This window comes from Pteronotus mesoamericanus, unplaced genomic scaffold (assembly GCF_021234165.1).
Source record: "Pteronotus mesoamericanus isolate MK-2021 breed Mesoamerican mustached bat unplaced genomic scaffold, CSHL_Meso_final contig_73, whole genome shotgun sequence".
In the NCBI taxonomy this organism is placed as follows: Eukaryota; Metazoa; Chordata; class Mammalia; order Chiroptera; family Mormoopidae; genus Pteronotus; species Pteronotus mesoamericanus.
In genome coordinates this window covers 22,972,682-22,986,585 of record NW_026555245.1, presented here as the reverse complement: position 1 = coordinate 22,986,585, position 13,904 = coordinate 22,972,682, and the positions used below count along the sequence as shown (strand labels likewise).

The 13,904-nt window shown below is 39.2% G+C and overlaps 1 protein-coding gene across 5 annotated transcripts in view; it reads right to left on the bottom strand.

Moving 5' to 3' along the window:
* Positions 1 to 13,904, bottom strand: part of KDM4C (lysine demethylase 4C) — a 408,417-nt gene that overhangs the window by 58,685 nt on the left and 335,828 nt on the right. For 4 of the 5 annotated variants that reach the window (XM_054583127.1, XM_054583129.1, XM_054583128.1 and 1 more), the window contains one exon: positions 10,643 to 10,828. The exons of the other annotated variant lie outside the window; for it this stretch is intronic. In XM_054583127.1, the coding sequence (XP_054439102.1) occupies positions 10,643 to 10,828 (186 nt within the window). The remainder of the gene's footprint in view (positions 1 to 10,642; positions 10,829 to 13,904) is intronic. 5 annotated transcript variants of the gene reach the window in all.

Genomic DNA, 13,904 nt, shown 5'->3' with positions numbered 1-13,904 from the left:
AGTGCAGCTTCTGCCTAGCTAGCTCATCGTGTTAACTAAAGGGGATACAGCCACAGTGTCTTTAAGGTCCATTATCAATCAAACAAGTTAATCTTTATCTGTCAGTCTATCTAGTGTTAATTAAAAGCATTTACGGGCCTAGCACTGTGCTTGAAAGAGAGGTGTGTGCAGTTCCTGTGGAGAGAGGGAAGGAAGGAAAAGAACTGAGAGACTCTGTAGTTATCACCAACTTCTTCCGATTTCATGCCTGCAGCCCTCCTGTCCTCTCAAATATCACCAATGTTCATTTCTGCGATCCCTACAGTTTCAGGAAAAGCCACTTCTTAGCCTCTAGTAAGGATGCTGTTTTTTATCCCAAATACATGATAAGGAAATGTGACAACAGATTTTTACGGTACGAATAAAAGTTGCTGAAAACAAGAGTTCATAAACTCTTCTTTATTTCTTTATTTTCTCCTAATTCCTCAGAAATGTATGGGGAAAGATAGACAAATTTGGCTGAAAGGCCTATGTAGTACCCAAGGAGGGAAAAACAAAATGGCAGAAAATAACTCAGGAGGATATTTGAGGCCCACAAAGAATAGGGTTTCACTTTTCTCTGCCTCCCACCCAAACAAAAGTTGAATGCTAACTTAATCCAGTAATGGCTGAAAGAAAAATTAAAAGAATGTTTTATTGAAAAATGTAGAAACAGAAAATTCTTATGCTTCCTCGAATACCACTCTCTTTAAGTTCACTGACCCAGTACACACAGTGCAGGACAAAAAGACAAGAGAGGGTGCGTAATACCTCACAATGAAAACAAGCCAACTTCAGATAAGGAATGGGCAAGGGATGCCCATTTTACCAGCAAAGGAAAAGGAAAGACTGATCTGCATGTGCGAAATGTGTCAGAGCCCGAGATGGCTAACAACATTCTGTGAAAGGGCAGGACAAAGATGCTGGGGTACCCTTCAAGCCGACTGGCTTTCTGCCAACAGGCCTCAGGAGGCCTTTCCAGTTAATTCAGAGTTTTATACATCATATTTGTTGAGAATGGACATATTATGTTGACCTAGAGAATGACCTTTTAGATAGACATGTTGGAACTTACTTAATTTAATTGCCTTTCTATTGCTTGCAGTTAACAGCCTTAAAAAGCTATACTTGCATTACATTTTGTCAGTATCTTTGGATTTCATTACGACTATGGCATCTAATTACTGTTTTCTATGTGAAGGAATCAAAATTCCTGCTTCTTGTGCTTTACAAGATGTTGGAATGTCAAATACCCTTTGTTGCTGTATGTCTGTTGACACCTTCCATTTATATTTTTCATTGTATTCATGGTGCTTGACTCTAATACCAGTGTTAAAATATGGGATTAGTGTCACTTCCTAATTTTCTTAACAAGCTCTCAGACAATACCGCATGCCTTAATTATTTTTTTTTAGAAAAAGGGTATAATTTGCTGAAAAGCTTAAAATTTCCTGGGAACTGAGAAACAGTAATGCTGTGAAAAAGTAAGCAAGCATTTTACATGGAAACACACCTCACCTAAGCAAAAAAAATTTAACCAGATAAGTGGTCCTTGGAGTGGAAGACTTGATTTCCCTCAGTCTGTGTGGTCCTTGAAGTTGCCAAGTACCAACTGTGCCTTAAAAATATTCCTCACGCAGTTGGCCCCTCAGAGTGGGACCCTAGGTCTGCTGACTGGTTCCAGTTCCACAAGCACTTCACGGTGGGAATAACAGAGCCAAGTAGGAAATACAACATTGCCAAGTTTCTCTTGGGGAGTCTGAGTTTGCTCTTGAGATAAAAACCAAACACCTGCATCAAGATGCAGATTTTTTCTTGAAATTTTTTGTTTAAAAATCAGGATTAACTTTAAGTTTTATAAGGCCAGAATAAAAAGTTTAGGTAAAATAACCTCCATTTTGTATATTATATATTTATATTCTATTATTACATCCATTATATTTATATTATAATATACATTTGAAATAATATTCTTCTGTCCAATGAGATTAAAGGATAAGAAATCAGCGTCTGGGGAAAGGCTGTATTTAAAGGCAGAGATATGGTTCTGAGCCACCTGGGTATTGACTGCTTCCTGCCCCCAGACAGATAAGTGGCCTTGCTGATCTTGTGTCTGATTCAACAGCCAACTACTTACAAAACTCCTTAAATGGAAACACCCAGACAGTTAAGAATAAATTCTTCCAGAACGGAGGTGGAAACCCCTAATATAGAGCCAAAAGTCTAACCGCAAAATACAACTTTTATTCAGATCAAGCCACAGCCCCCCCCCCGCCCCAGCCCCCCGATGAAGACACTGTCACAACTAGAGAGTCCACCAGGGACCAGTGGGCAAGAGAAGGGCCACACCACAGGACTCAGCCTCTGCCCTCCCTGCACAGTCTCCACCTTCTGATCCGTTTCTGGATCCTGGGCTGATTAAACTGGAATCTGCAATGGAAGCATCTGTTTTCTCTTTCCACAAATTCAAAACCCCCTTGAAATACTTCAGGATCAGAAGTGGGCCTGGAACCACTGCAGCTGGTATCCGATGGGGACGGGTACAAAGACTCTTACCAAGAGGCCAGACTTTGAAAGAAATCTGGAAAAGTGGGAAGGGCAGAAGGGGAGACTGAAGATGGTTCAATGGACGCAAAAGAGCCACTGGCCTTGGACTGTGAGGTCACTGTGGGGAACTCGCAGGGACAGTGTCAGTGGAACTTTTCCTACATGCCTCACAGCCAGGTCCTGTGACAAAACAGTAGGCCCAGCAGAAGGCAGGATGGCCTGCAGTGAGACTCCCCGGCTCTCCCTAACTGCACCAGCTAAAAAAGCAAGAACAACAAAGTCCCCAAAGGAAACTAAACCCAGGACATGGGAATGTGCTGTAGACCCACTCAATCCATGTTCTATTGACAGAACGCATTGGGGGGAAAGGCTCTGTGCTCACTGACCTGCCCTGCCTATGAAAATGGCTACACGGGAAGTAAAAACCAATGAAAATGAGCCCTGGCCAGTGTGGCTCAGTTGGTTGGTACACTGTCCAGTAAACAAAAGGTTGAGGGTTCAATTCCCAGTCAGACCATATAACTTGATTATGGGTTCAATCCCAGGTCCGGGTGTATACGGGAGGCAACCAATTGATGTTTCGCTCTCTCCCCTTCTCTCTCTCTAAAAACCAAGAAAAAAATGTCTTCAAATGAGTGGGGGGAAAGAAGAAGAAAGAAAAACAAGAGATGTTAGAGTATAGCAGTTTGAAATGGGATACACTTTATTATCTTAATAAAATTAAGAAAAATGCTGTCTTCACTGGGTTTACCTGATAAAGAAAGAAAGGGAAAGACTGATTCCAAATGTAAATATTCTAAAATGTCTGTACTAAAATTTTTCTTCTCCCAGGCAAACCAGGCCTTAACTTTTTATCATTTGGGACAAATGGATTGAGATCTTAACAAAACACTTCTATTGATAAAAGTTTGAGGGAGTTCTTCTCTTTTTTAAAAATGTATGCTTAATTTAAGAAGATTGATCAGATTCAGGTTTGAGTCACGGTATTTTTAAAAATCCTTGCTAATATTCTTTTACCCCAGACCTTTGCTTTGATCACAATTCTCTGTTTCTCAGTATCAGTGAAAATTCAGCAGGGTATTTGGAAAATAACTTATGTAGAAGAAACAAACCATATACAAATAACAGATAAATATACACAAGTCTGAGAAGATTATAGTTGGTCATAACAAACTTCATTGAACAGAATGGAAGTTAGCAAGATCCAAATTGTTATAAGAAAAACAACGATCACCAAAACAATTCCACTGCCAGTGAAATACAAAGAAGCCGGGATCTGGGAGGCAAGAAGAGTGTTTGTGGAAATGACACCATTCATTATCATTTTTATATGAGTGTTACCTAAAATCTGATTCTCTTTCTTAAAACGATGGAAGAGAAACCAAAGGGGGACAGATTCAAGCCATGGGATTGAGCTCCAAACTAAAGGAGATAAACTAAAAAGGAACACGAAAGGATGGATTCAACCGATAGCTGCATTTGATGTGTCAACCCTGCTGAGGCCAAAGCAAGTTCACTGGCATTAGAAGGCCAAACGGAAAGCAGACAAAACTCCTACATGTGATTAGTTCTCAATTATCTTGTTGTCTTTTAGAGACTTCCTTCTCTCTCCCTTCCCCCCACATCTGATTAGTTACTGAGACCTGTGAGCCCACCTCCAAGTTTCTAGAACAAAGCTGCTTGTCCTCACCCCTGACATGGCTACTGTAGAAATCCAGTTCCCCTTCTCCTATCACCTGCACAAGGGCATTACCTCTTCACTACTGTTCCTATGTCTACTCAGTCTCTTCTGCTCTGCAACCAGCCTCTACTCGGTCTGAAGAAACATAGTCCTACCACTGTCCTGCACATACATTACCTCCTATGTGGATCCTTAATTACAGGATAAACTAGAACTTTGTTAAATTTTGCCTAAAGCAATGTGGCGAAAATCAATAGAGTGCCCTGAGGCACAAGAATGAGAAGACCAAGGAGCTGTGTCAGGTTGAGAAACTTCAAAGACAATTAACTAGCTTTTCCTGCCTGGTCTCAGCGCTGTCCCTTGTGTGTGTGAGTATAGGCACATTCGTATGTAAGACAGCAGTTGGGTAGCTTAAGTTTATGCCCAGTCAAGGGGTGGGTCAAGTATCTGTGGATCTTGCTCCTGGGGGAACCCCTCCTCACCATGGCCCATGTCCTTTAGGGGGAAAAAAAGTATCTTTACAGACAAACATCTCATCCCTCAAAATCCATCCTTGTTTTGACAAGCTTATTTACCTAACTTGGGGAAAAAAGAGGAATTTGTAATTTTCGTTTCCAGACATAAAAAATAGAGGGGTCTCTACTGAACAAAAATCTTCACTCTCTGATTACCTGACTTCTCCAGCCACAACTCCCTTATCAGCACTCTCTCTGATCCCTTCATAACCCCGACACATCCTAGACACCAGTCATCCTCAATTCTTCGACCTTTCCATATAAACAGGCCTTTGCAAAAGTTCATGCACATAAATTCCCTCTACTTGGGACATCATCACTACTCTTACTCAACAAATTCAAACTCTCCTTTTAGAACTTACACAACTGTTACCTCCTCTGAGAATTCTTCCTGACTGCCCCCAACAGAATTTGAGGCTTCCTTCTTTGGGTTCCCAAAACAATTTATTCATATTTTTATTTAATCTCTCTTATTATGGTAATAGATTACAGCAGTTACAAGTCTTGGGTCTAAGTCTGCTCGCCTAGTTTTGAATCTACACAGTTAAAGTGTGACAGGAGCAGCAAGAAGAAATTAGTTAACCGGTACCCGTAAAAAGGTTAAATAATATAAAGTATAGCCAAGCAAAGTCCTACCTACTGGTGTAAACTAACTAAACACTGCCTAATGACAAAAACATATTCCTGTGACCATCCATCATGGATTCACGGGCACCATATAGTGAAATGCAGCATACACACCTATGGTGAAATGTAGTTCTGGTTTTCAAACCCAAATGCCTATTGGAACCAACTAGCTTAAAAATCATAAATCAGAGTCGGGGTAGATTTTGGTAAAACAGGCTTTCTAGAATTCTAGAAAGCTGGAGGGAGCTATTTCTCAGGTACCCATCTCCCCTAGAAGAAAGTAGAGTATGTAGTCTTTTTGACCTTGATTGATTCTGGCTTAAGAACCAGGACAGCTTACTAAATGAAAAGAACGGATAATGTTTTCCTGAATGAGTCTTGAGTATAAAAGCCTGTGGTGCAGCAAAAATGTATCTTCTGTTTCAGGTCTGGCAAGATCCTAACACAAGCAACTGCAAATACTCATTAAGTTAACAGGGTGCAGGGAAAAGTTCTGTTATGATAGGTTGCATTCACTTCCCCCTTTGGGGTCAACCCATTTCTGCTACATCTCTAAATCCTTGGGCAATTAAATGAGAATTTACAGCAGGAGTGAGTTTTTGGGGTCTCTCAATTCATAATAAACTTGAAACACTGCAGACTCTTTAAAATTAATGAATTCATATAAATTATCGATTTCTTAATTTTTTGTCATTACGTATTTTCTCAATAACTGCTACTGAAAGTATAACAGGATATACAATATTTCCCTGTGATAAGAACTACTATTTTAGGATTTAAATTTTAGGGGCCTTGATTATCCATTGTTCCCATGTTGGCGAGGTGAGAGTAGTTCTGCACACCAAGGAAAGGTTTTATTAAGTTAGTGACAATAGGCATCCCTACCCCATTATCACTCAAAGGTCTGCTGTCTATAGGGGCACAGATCAACCAAAAGAGCTGTCTTGTTCTGAGCCCTTCACCAGATCCTGTGCAATGTGGGTGTTGGGTGTGCCCTCCTGTCCTGAGTCATGCATACTGACATCAGGAAAGGAGTTGTATTGAGCTTTGCCTGGGAGCTGACCTGAAAACAAAAAGACTGGAAAACAGAAGTAAGTGCTGAGCAAGGACTCAAGTTCTATTACTATGATGAGTGCCAGATTAGAACAGGAAGAATGGATTGCGGGGAAGAATTACAAGATATTATTCAAGAGAAACTTCCAGAGTTCAAGGTGCCAGTACAGAAGCCAATATAATCATTACTGTCCATTATCCACACCAACCACACTGCCTTGAAATAAAGTGCACATATAAAACATCTAACACACATCTGACATTTAAAAAATGCTCAATAAATATTATTAGTTCTCTTTCTTCCCCACTCATCTTCTTCCCTGGCATTAAAAATTTTCAACAAATTTATACCACACAGCTTCCTATGGATGGCCAAGTACTAGTTTCTGGAAATAAAAAGACAGAATACCAGTTAATCTACTTAAAATAATGATCTAGTTAAATATAATCTACTTAAAATCATGTTGAACAAAAAATAAACAAAATAGCAGGAAAAAGACTGAACATGGAAGTGTTTTTTCTATAAAAGTTTTTCCTTTTTTTTTGAATAGGTGTCTGTGTCCATGTTAACAGCCACAACTTAGAAACTATGGAGGCAACTAATATCTCAAATGTCATTTTTCCAAGAGATGAGGGTATGAAGATAAAAAACAGGTCATGATCATTGCAATGAATTACTGCATAAAGTACACGTGATTGTGGTGTTCCTACACTGCATATGTGGAATAATCTAATCTAATACAAAGGTTTTTTGAAATAATTTGCTTGTGAAAAAGTCTGTGTATGCCATCTTTCTAATTTCCGTTTCCCTCAGTAATCCAATGCCCCTTCCATTGGACACCTGTCCAGTTTACTCAGGTGTGAAGAGATAGATCCTGTGGTGGCTGAACTCTGTAGGAAGTATATAATTTATGAGTAGCTGCATTGTTTGATTTGGAGCAGGAAAATGTTTTCAAGGTTCCCAGTTTCTAAACCATTTTATGACTAATTGTATTCTCCCTTCTTTTCCTTTCAAGCATCTGTGTGGCATTCAGATTAATGGGTTAGGAATAAATTCAATGGAACCTTCAGAAATAGAGCCAGGAAATAGGTCACACTAAGTCATGACAAAGGGCAGTCAAGTACTACACTAACCACACAAACACATGTGTGTATACACACATGCACACACAAATAAAACCTTATATTTAAAAGACAGCAGGTGCCGTTCAAAACCATGTTTGACAAAACACTGAAAAACATACTAAAATTTAGACCAAAATAACGGATTAGCTGTGCCCTTTCTGTTATATACTCCTTTCTACCTTTAAGAATTTGAAAGCTACCTATTTTTTTCAAATATCTTTTTAATTACAGAATGTGCTTACTATTTGATGAAAGAGTATATGATAATAAATCAGATGCAATTTTATAACATTATGGACAATTATGATATTACACCAAAGCTCAGTAAGGTTGAATAAGCTAATTTATTTAAAATAATTTGTGACATTAAAGAAAGAGTAGAATTTGCCTTAAAATGGTCCTTTTTGATGCAAAATGTAAATAATTGGGAGAAGGAAATAAACAAGGGAAACAAAAAAACCAAGAGTGAGCAAAAATGGAGATCCTACGGAAGTAACTGTAGCTTTATATTTCACTTCACCTAAACTGTACAAGCATCCTCTATCCTGGAAAAAGACAGGGTTAGGCCGCGAAGTTAGCTTGATGTTAGCAATACTCACTGCTATGATTCAGCAATTGTTCATGACTCCCAAATAACCAAGGTATGGTTGAGAACAGTTCTGACTTGGGGGAGCACATCCCTTACCATTCACAATTTACACAAAGAGAAATAGTTGAGTGAATCTGAACTACTTTATGCGTGAAAAGGAAAGAACACTGAATGCAATAGAGGCAATTACAATGCTCTTCACCCAAGTTGCTACAGATTCTAGCCCTCTGGTTAGCTGTTAAACGTTTTGGAGAGGAACCCAAACTTGGAGACTAATGGAGGAAAATTGGATAAGTAAGGCTAACAGGAATATATTTTCAAATATCCAATGCTCAGTGCTTCCCACTAGAGAACTTCACAAAGGCAATTTAAAAACATTAAAATTTTTCCCTCATACGAAAAAACTGCCACATGTAATGTTATAAACTATGTGATGTTTTCCCTATCCTTATAAAATACACAGGCTTAAAGGGAAGAATAGAGAAGCTTCTAAATCATCTCAAAATCAAATATTTTCTTTTTCATCATCATTTATGGAATACATTAGTAATGTAAACCTAACTGAACCACACACATCATACTTAAGAGGAATGAGGTCCTGATTAAACACCTGGATCTCTTTAATAGCAACGTCAATATAATCATTAGTAACCACAGAGCTATGGAATATTAAAATGGCAATGTATGATCCCAAGCACAAATGAACACCTCTAGCACCCTTTGAGGTCTGAGATTCGGAATTCAACAAGTAGCAGAGTATGGGCTGAAAAGGCATTTCCATTCCAGCACCTGCCACTCATTAACTGAATCTGTTTGGGCAAGGAACTGAACTTTCTCTGATTTTACATTTCTTATCCTTTAAGCAGGAATGCTACTCATGTGTCCTAGTTCACACAGGATTGTAGCACCAAAACCAGCAGCAGTATTAGTCGTAAAAAGAGAAAGCAGTATTACAACTTTCACTTTCTGAGGATTACTCTGTGCTATGGACTAAAAACACGTGGTGAAGTAGGCATGTCATTGTTTGTACAGGATGAAGCTGAGGCTCAGAGACAGGAACGTGCACAAGGCTGCACATGTGTTACTTCTGGCACAATCTAAGTGTGAACACCAAATACTCTGACTCCAGAGGTCATGGCCTCATTCACATCTCAACCGGATGACAGCTAATGAGGTAATGCTCCTGACTGAACACTGTAAATGACAAAGCACCACAGTGATGCAATGTGTTAATACTGTAACATTTTTAAAGTTGATAAAATGTACTTTCTGCTGAATAAATAATACTATTCTTAGCAAGAGCCCATGAACTCAAGGAACTAAAAAGAAAGCACAAATAAATATGTGCCTTGGATGGAAAACAATGGAAAAATGTGGAAAATAGGTTTTAGATAGATGGGACAGTTAGTGATGTCATTTTGTACATTTGCACATTCACACAGAACTGCAGGTCCCGACCCACAACCATCAAGTTATCTCTTAAGATACCCATGGAAGTTGATGGAATCATTAAAAAGCTGGAAGATTTCTTGTACGTGGGTCATGGCTCCTCAAGCCCATACCGGACAACTTGGCAAGCTACTCACAGGAGGTTATTAGAGACATAGGACAAGCATGTTAGGCTGCAAAGAGTCTGTGGCCAAGCCCCCCAGGGATAACAAAGGGCAGCATGTTAGTGAAGCTGAGCATTGATACAATGTTTTAGCCCCCTCACTGGCCGCCAAAAACAATTGCAATGAATCTACACTGTCATATTTCTAAGCAGTTACAGGAAAGATTCCATTCACTCAGGACAGGTAAACTGAATTACAGTTAAATTCATACGTTATTTGGTTGCAAACACTCTTTTCCCAGAAACAGGGAAATGCTCTTCTTTTACAGGTCCTGAGTGAGACAGTCAAGGCAGAAAAAACTGGTATCAATACTTCTCTTCAACAATTCTGCTTTTCTATGATTGCCCCCACTCCTCCCAGGGCCTCCGTGTCTCCCCTAGTTTATTCCATCTCAGGCAGCAAGGCCCTGAACATGCACAACCACCCCTCTCGCTTCACTGTGTTGCTCTCTTTATTTCTTCTAGAAGAGATTAAATAAAACCCAAGGCCATAGTGTATAGCTGTGTAGATTAAGCACTGCCTAATCTCAGGTGGTGCTTTCACATCACTCCCTCCCAGACACGGTCTCCCCATCATCCTGGCCATATGCAGTGTACACAACACAACCTGCAAAACCAAACTCAGTAGCCATATACAAATCCAAAATCAGAACAGGCAACACTATGCTTGTTCATTCACTCATTCAACTCAAATATTTATTGTGTCTAAGATGTGCCAGACACTGGTGGGTCCTGTGCAAATATGAGTCAATAATATTTTATAATCCCTGCACTCAAGAAACCCACATCTCAAGTCTAGATGTGTCAACAATGAGCAACATTACGAGGAAATTCACACACAGATTTAGAACCAGGGAAGGGAGAACAGGCCTTACCACATTTGGGTTGGCCTTATGTCGAAAACATGTGATGTTCACCACATACGGCCAATCGTCAGGCTCCATCAGCACACCAGCGGCATGAGCACATGTGACATGGAAGGAGGCTGGGCAGCGGCCGTAGGAACACTGGATGCAGGCTCCAGAGACCTTCTTAACCCGGTGTCTGCAGAAGATGCATTTCTGGAGGGTTAAAACATAGAAAAGCATCAATTCAAACTCTGTAACTAAACCAATTTCCACACTTCATGGAATAATAGCTATTAGAGATGAAGAAAACCTATTACATCAACAAGCCCTGACCCTCCAGGGGCCCAAGGAGTGAGAGCAACTATGGCAATATAAGCTGCATACTTTCAAAAAAAACATACTGCTAAGGCCACATACTACCAGACACATGTTGAAATACTTCTTGTGGTTAAGGAAACCAAACTCTTCTGCACATGGTTTTCCACACACAAAGCTGAGGAAAAGGCCCAAGGGTGCACCCATGAGCACTGAAGCTACTTCTTTTACTTCCTGTATAGCAGGCCTTTCTGTACATGAAGAGATAGAATATGGATTTGGAGGACAGGCACATACTCGCTTAAATTAGATGAGGTCTTCAAAAATACCCAAATAGCACACAGATGGACTAAGTTTTCCATTTGCAAGAAAATATAAAAGTGTTAAATGGTGCAATGTGGAAACTAGGGATTCAAGTGTTTAATAATCCAAATCTGAACTCTTCATGACTGACACAAAAATATGCCTCCCAAAGTGAGAAAATTGAAAATCATCCCAAAGGGCATAATTTTGCTGAGTATCTATAGCTGACTATGCCCAAGGAAGAGAGAATGAAAATAAAAACAGCAATAATGATTACCACAATCTGAAAATTAAATTGCATACAATTAGCACTAAACATCATCAGTACAATTGTTATGGGAGATGGGAAAAATAAAACAGCTTCACTAAATAAAAGATTTGTGAACTAATACTTGAGGGTTAGCGAAAACAAAAAATAGTTGTAGAACATAGGTTATGTTCAGAAAGAAGAGAGAGAATGATCAAAAAGCTCGACTTTTTATTCCTAAGGATAGAAAAGGTCTGTAATCTGATCCAATGCTGGTGCGACTGCTCTTCTTTTATAGGTACATTTTCCCTTCCAGGACAAAAAAAAAAGGTACTTCAACTCAATGCATTTTGGGGCTGTAATATTTTATCACAGACCTGCAAGAATCAATATGCACTTAACTTCTAACTCTTCTTTGCTTTCACATCTAATCAGCCACTTCACTCTTAGAGATTCTGTACCTTAATCTTGTTCTCATCTCTCCCTAACCCATCTATACCAACTGCCTCTGCCTCTGCCTCTGCCCATGGTGTCTTGCCCAGAATAGTAATGGCCTCCTAACTGGCGTTTCTGTCTTTTACTTCATTTCGTTTCGATTCATCTTCTCCAGGCCTGCCAGAGTGATGTCTTTATAACATAAATACTATGTCACCACCTGTTTAATGTTTCTCAATGGCTTCTCCTTATCTCCAAGATGTTCTATGAAAAAAAAAGAACAGCATGAGATGGAAGAGGAAAGCTTATAAAAGGTCCTTCATGGTCCATCTGAGCAGTATTATTTCTTACTAGTCCCCAAAAGTGTTTTACATCCTGGTCATTTATCTGGATTTAATGTACACTTAAGCATTTTTTAGTGCTTGTGTCAGGAGAGGGAAAGATGTGGCTTGGCTAATTAAGAAATTACAGAAGGCAAGAACATACCATAGAACTAAAACAAGAGCCCATTATAATCTGAATAAAAGCATTATTTAGTATCTTATCTTGATATCTTGTCGGTATCAGTTTCAATACATTCTTGGTATGTTGGCATTTTTTTGAAAATTCTAATCATTTGAAATGCGATAACAGATATAATAGCAAAGCTCATATCAGGAGCCCCAGGCATCATCAGACAATCTTTTAAAAGCCTAATCGTACCCATAGAGGTCAGCATTTGAATAACTTCAGATATTAACAGATGTATCAAAGGAGAACTTGTTTCTTATTTTCCTAATTAAACAGAATTTTTTAAGAGTGGGAAAGAGTAGTATGACTTAACTAATTAATGAATTAGTAACTCTCAGCCTCCCTCACCATTAACTTCCTCATTAAACAGAGGCCCTCCAGAAAGGGAGAAAGAGACAGAAAGAATACACCCAGAGGAGTCAATCCTTGGAATCTAGTAAGGGAATTGCCCTCCTTTCCAAGAAAGACCAGAGGTAGTCATTTCTAAGGGAGAACCAATATCCTTAGAAAGTCGACCTAACTACAGACCCGCAATTTTCACATGGTGTGCTGCAAGAACTTTGAAAACATGCAATACCTGACTATTTAGTCAGGGGAAATGACCTCCTTTCCCTAAGATGTCAAGTTGAAAAATGACAACTGCCAACCCCAAAATAACTGTCAGGTGTGAACGAATCATAATTATACCTATTTTTTGTCAGATCAGCAAAAAAATGTAAAATATTTTTTGGCATGCCACAGAATTTTAGTAATCAGTTTATGTGTGCCATGAGATGAAAAAGGTTGAAAATCATTGCTATATAGATTATTGTAACTTGGCAACTCAATGCTTTGGAAGATGTTCATTCACAAGGTTGAGGAGTTTGATTTAAACATCAAACAGGTTCTTGCTGAGATAGAAAACTACACAACACCCAGTGGGGAAGCCATTCTGGAGCCAGTAGCACCATCTATGTAGTTCAGTAAGTACTCAATTGATGTTGATCAGTTCTGTGACTTAAAGCAAAATGATGCATAATTAAACATATTTTACCATAGACTAACAGACATAAACAAGAGTTAAGTTTTTATAGTATCTCATCAGTGTTACAAAGAAATAACTTTGAATGAAATGACATCTTATTGGACAGGACCTGTTGTATTTCCAAACCCCATTTTCACTTACTTGCTACTAAGCCAGTTCTCTGTCCTGGCTGAGGCACCTGTGGCAATCTGACACTGACACTTGTCTGGGTTACAGAATTTAATTCAGTAAGGCAAAGAGAAGGACAAATAAGACACTTCTTACAAATGTTACAGCGTGATAATGCTGTGAAAGAAGTAAGGATAAAATGCTATATGGAACTAGAATGCTGCAATACGTTACTCTTAGGGGCAACTTTGGGAAGAAGGCTTTAAAGAAACATTAATTGACTGGACCAAAATGGTGGGCCCAGCCCCTGCTACCATCCCTCCAGCCCCAAACCCTAAATAAAGATA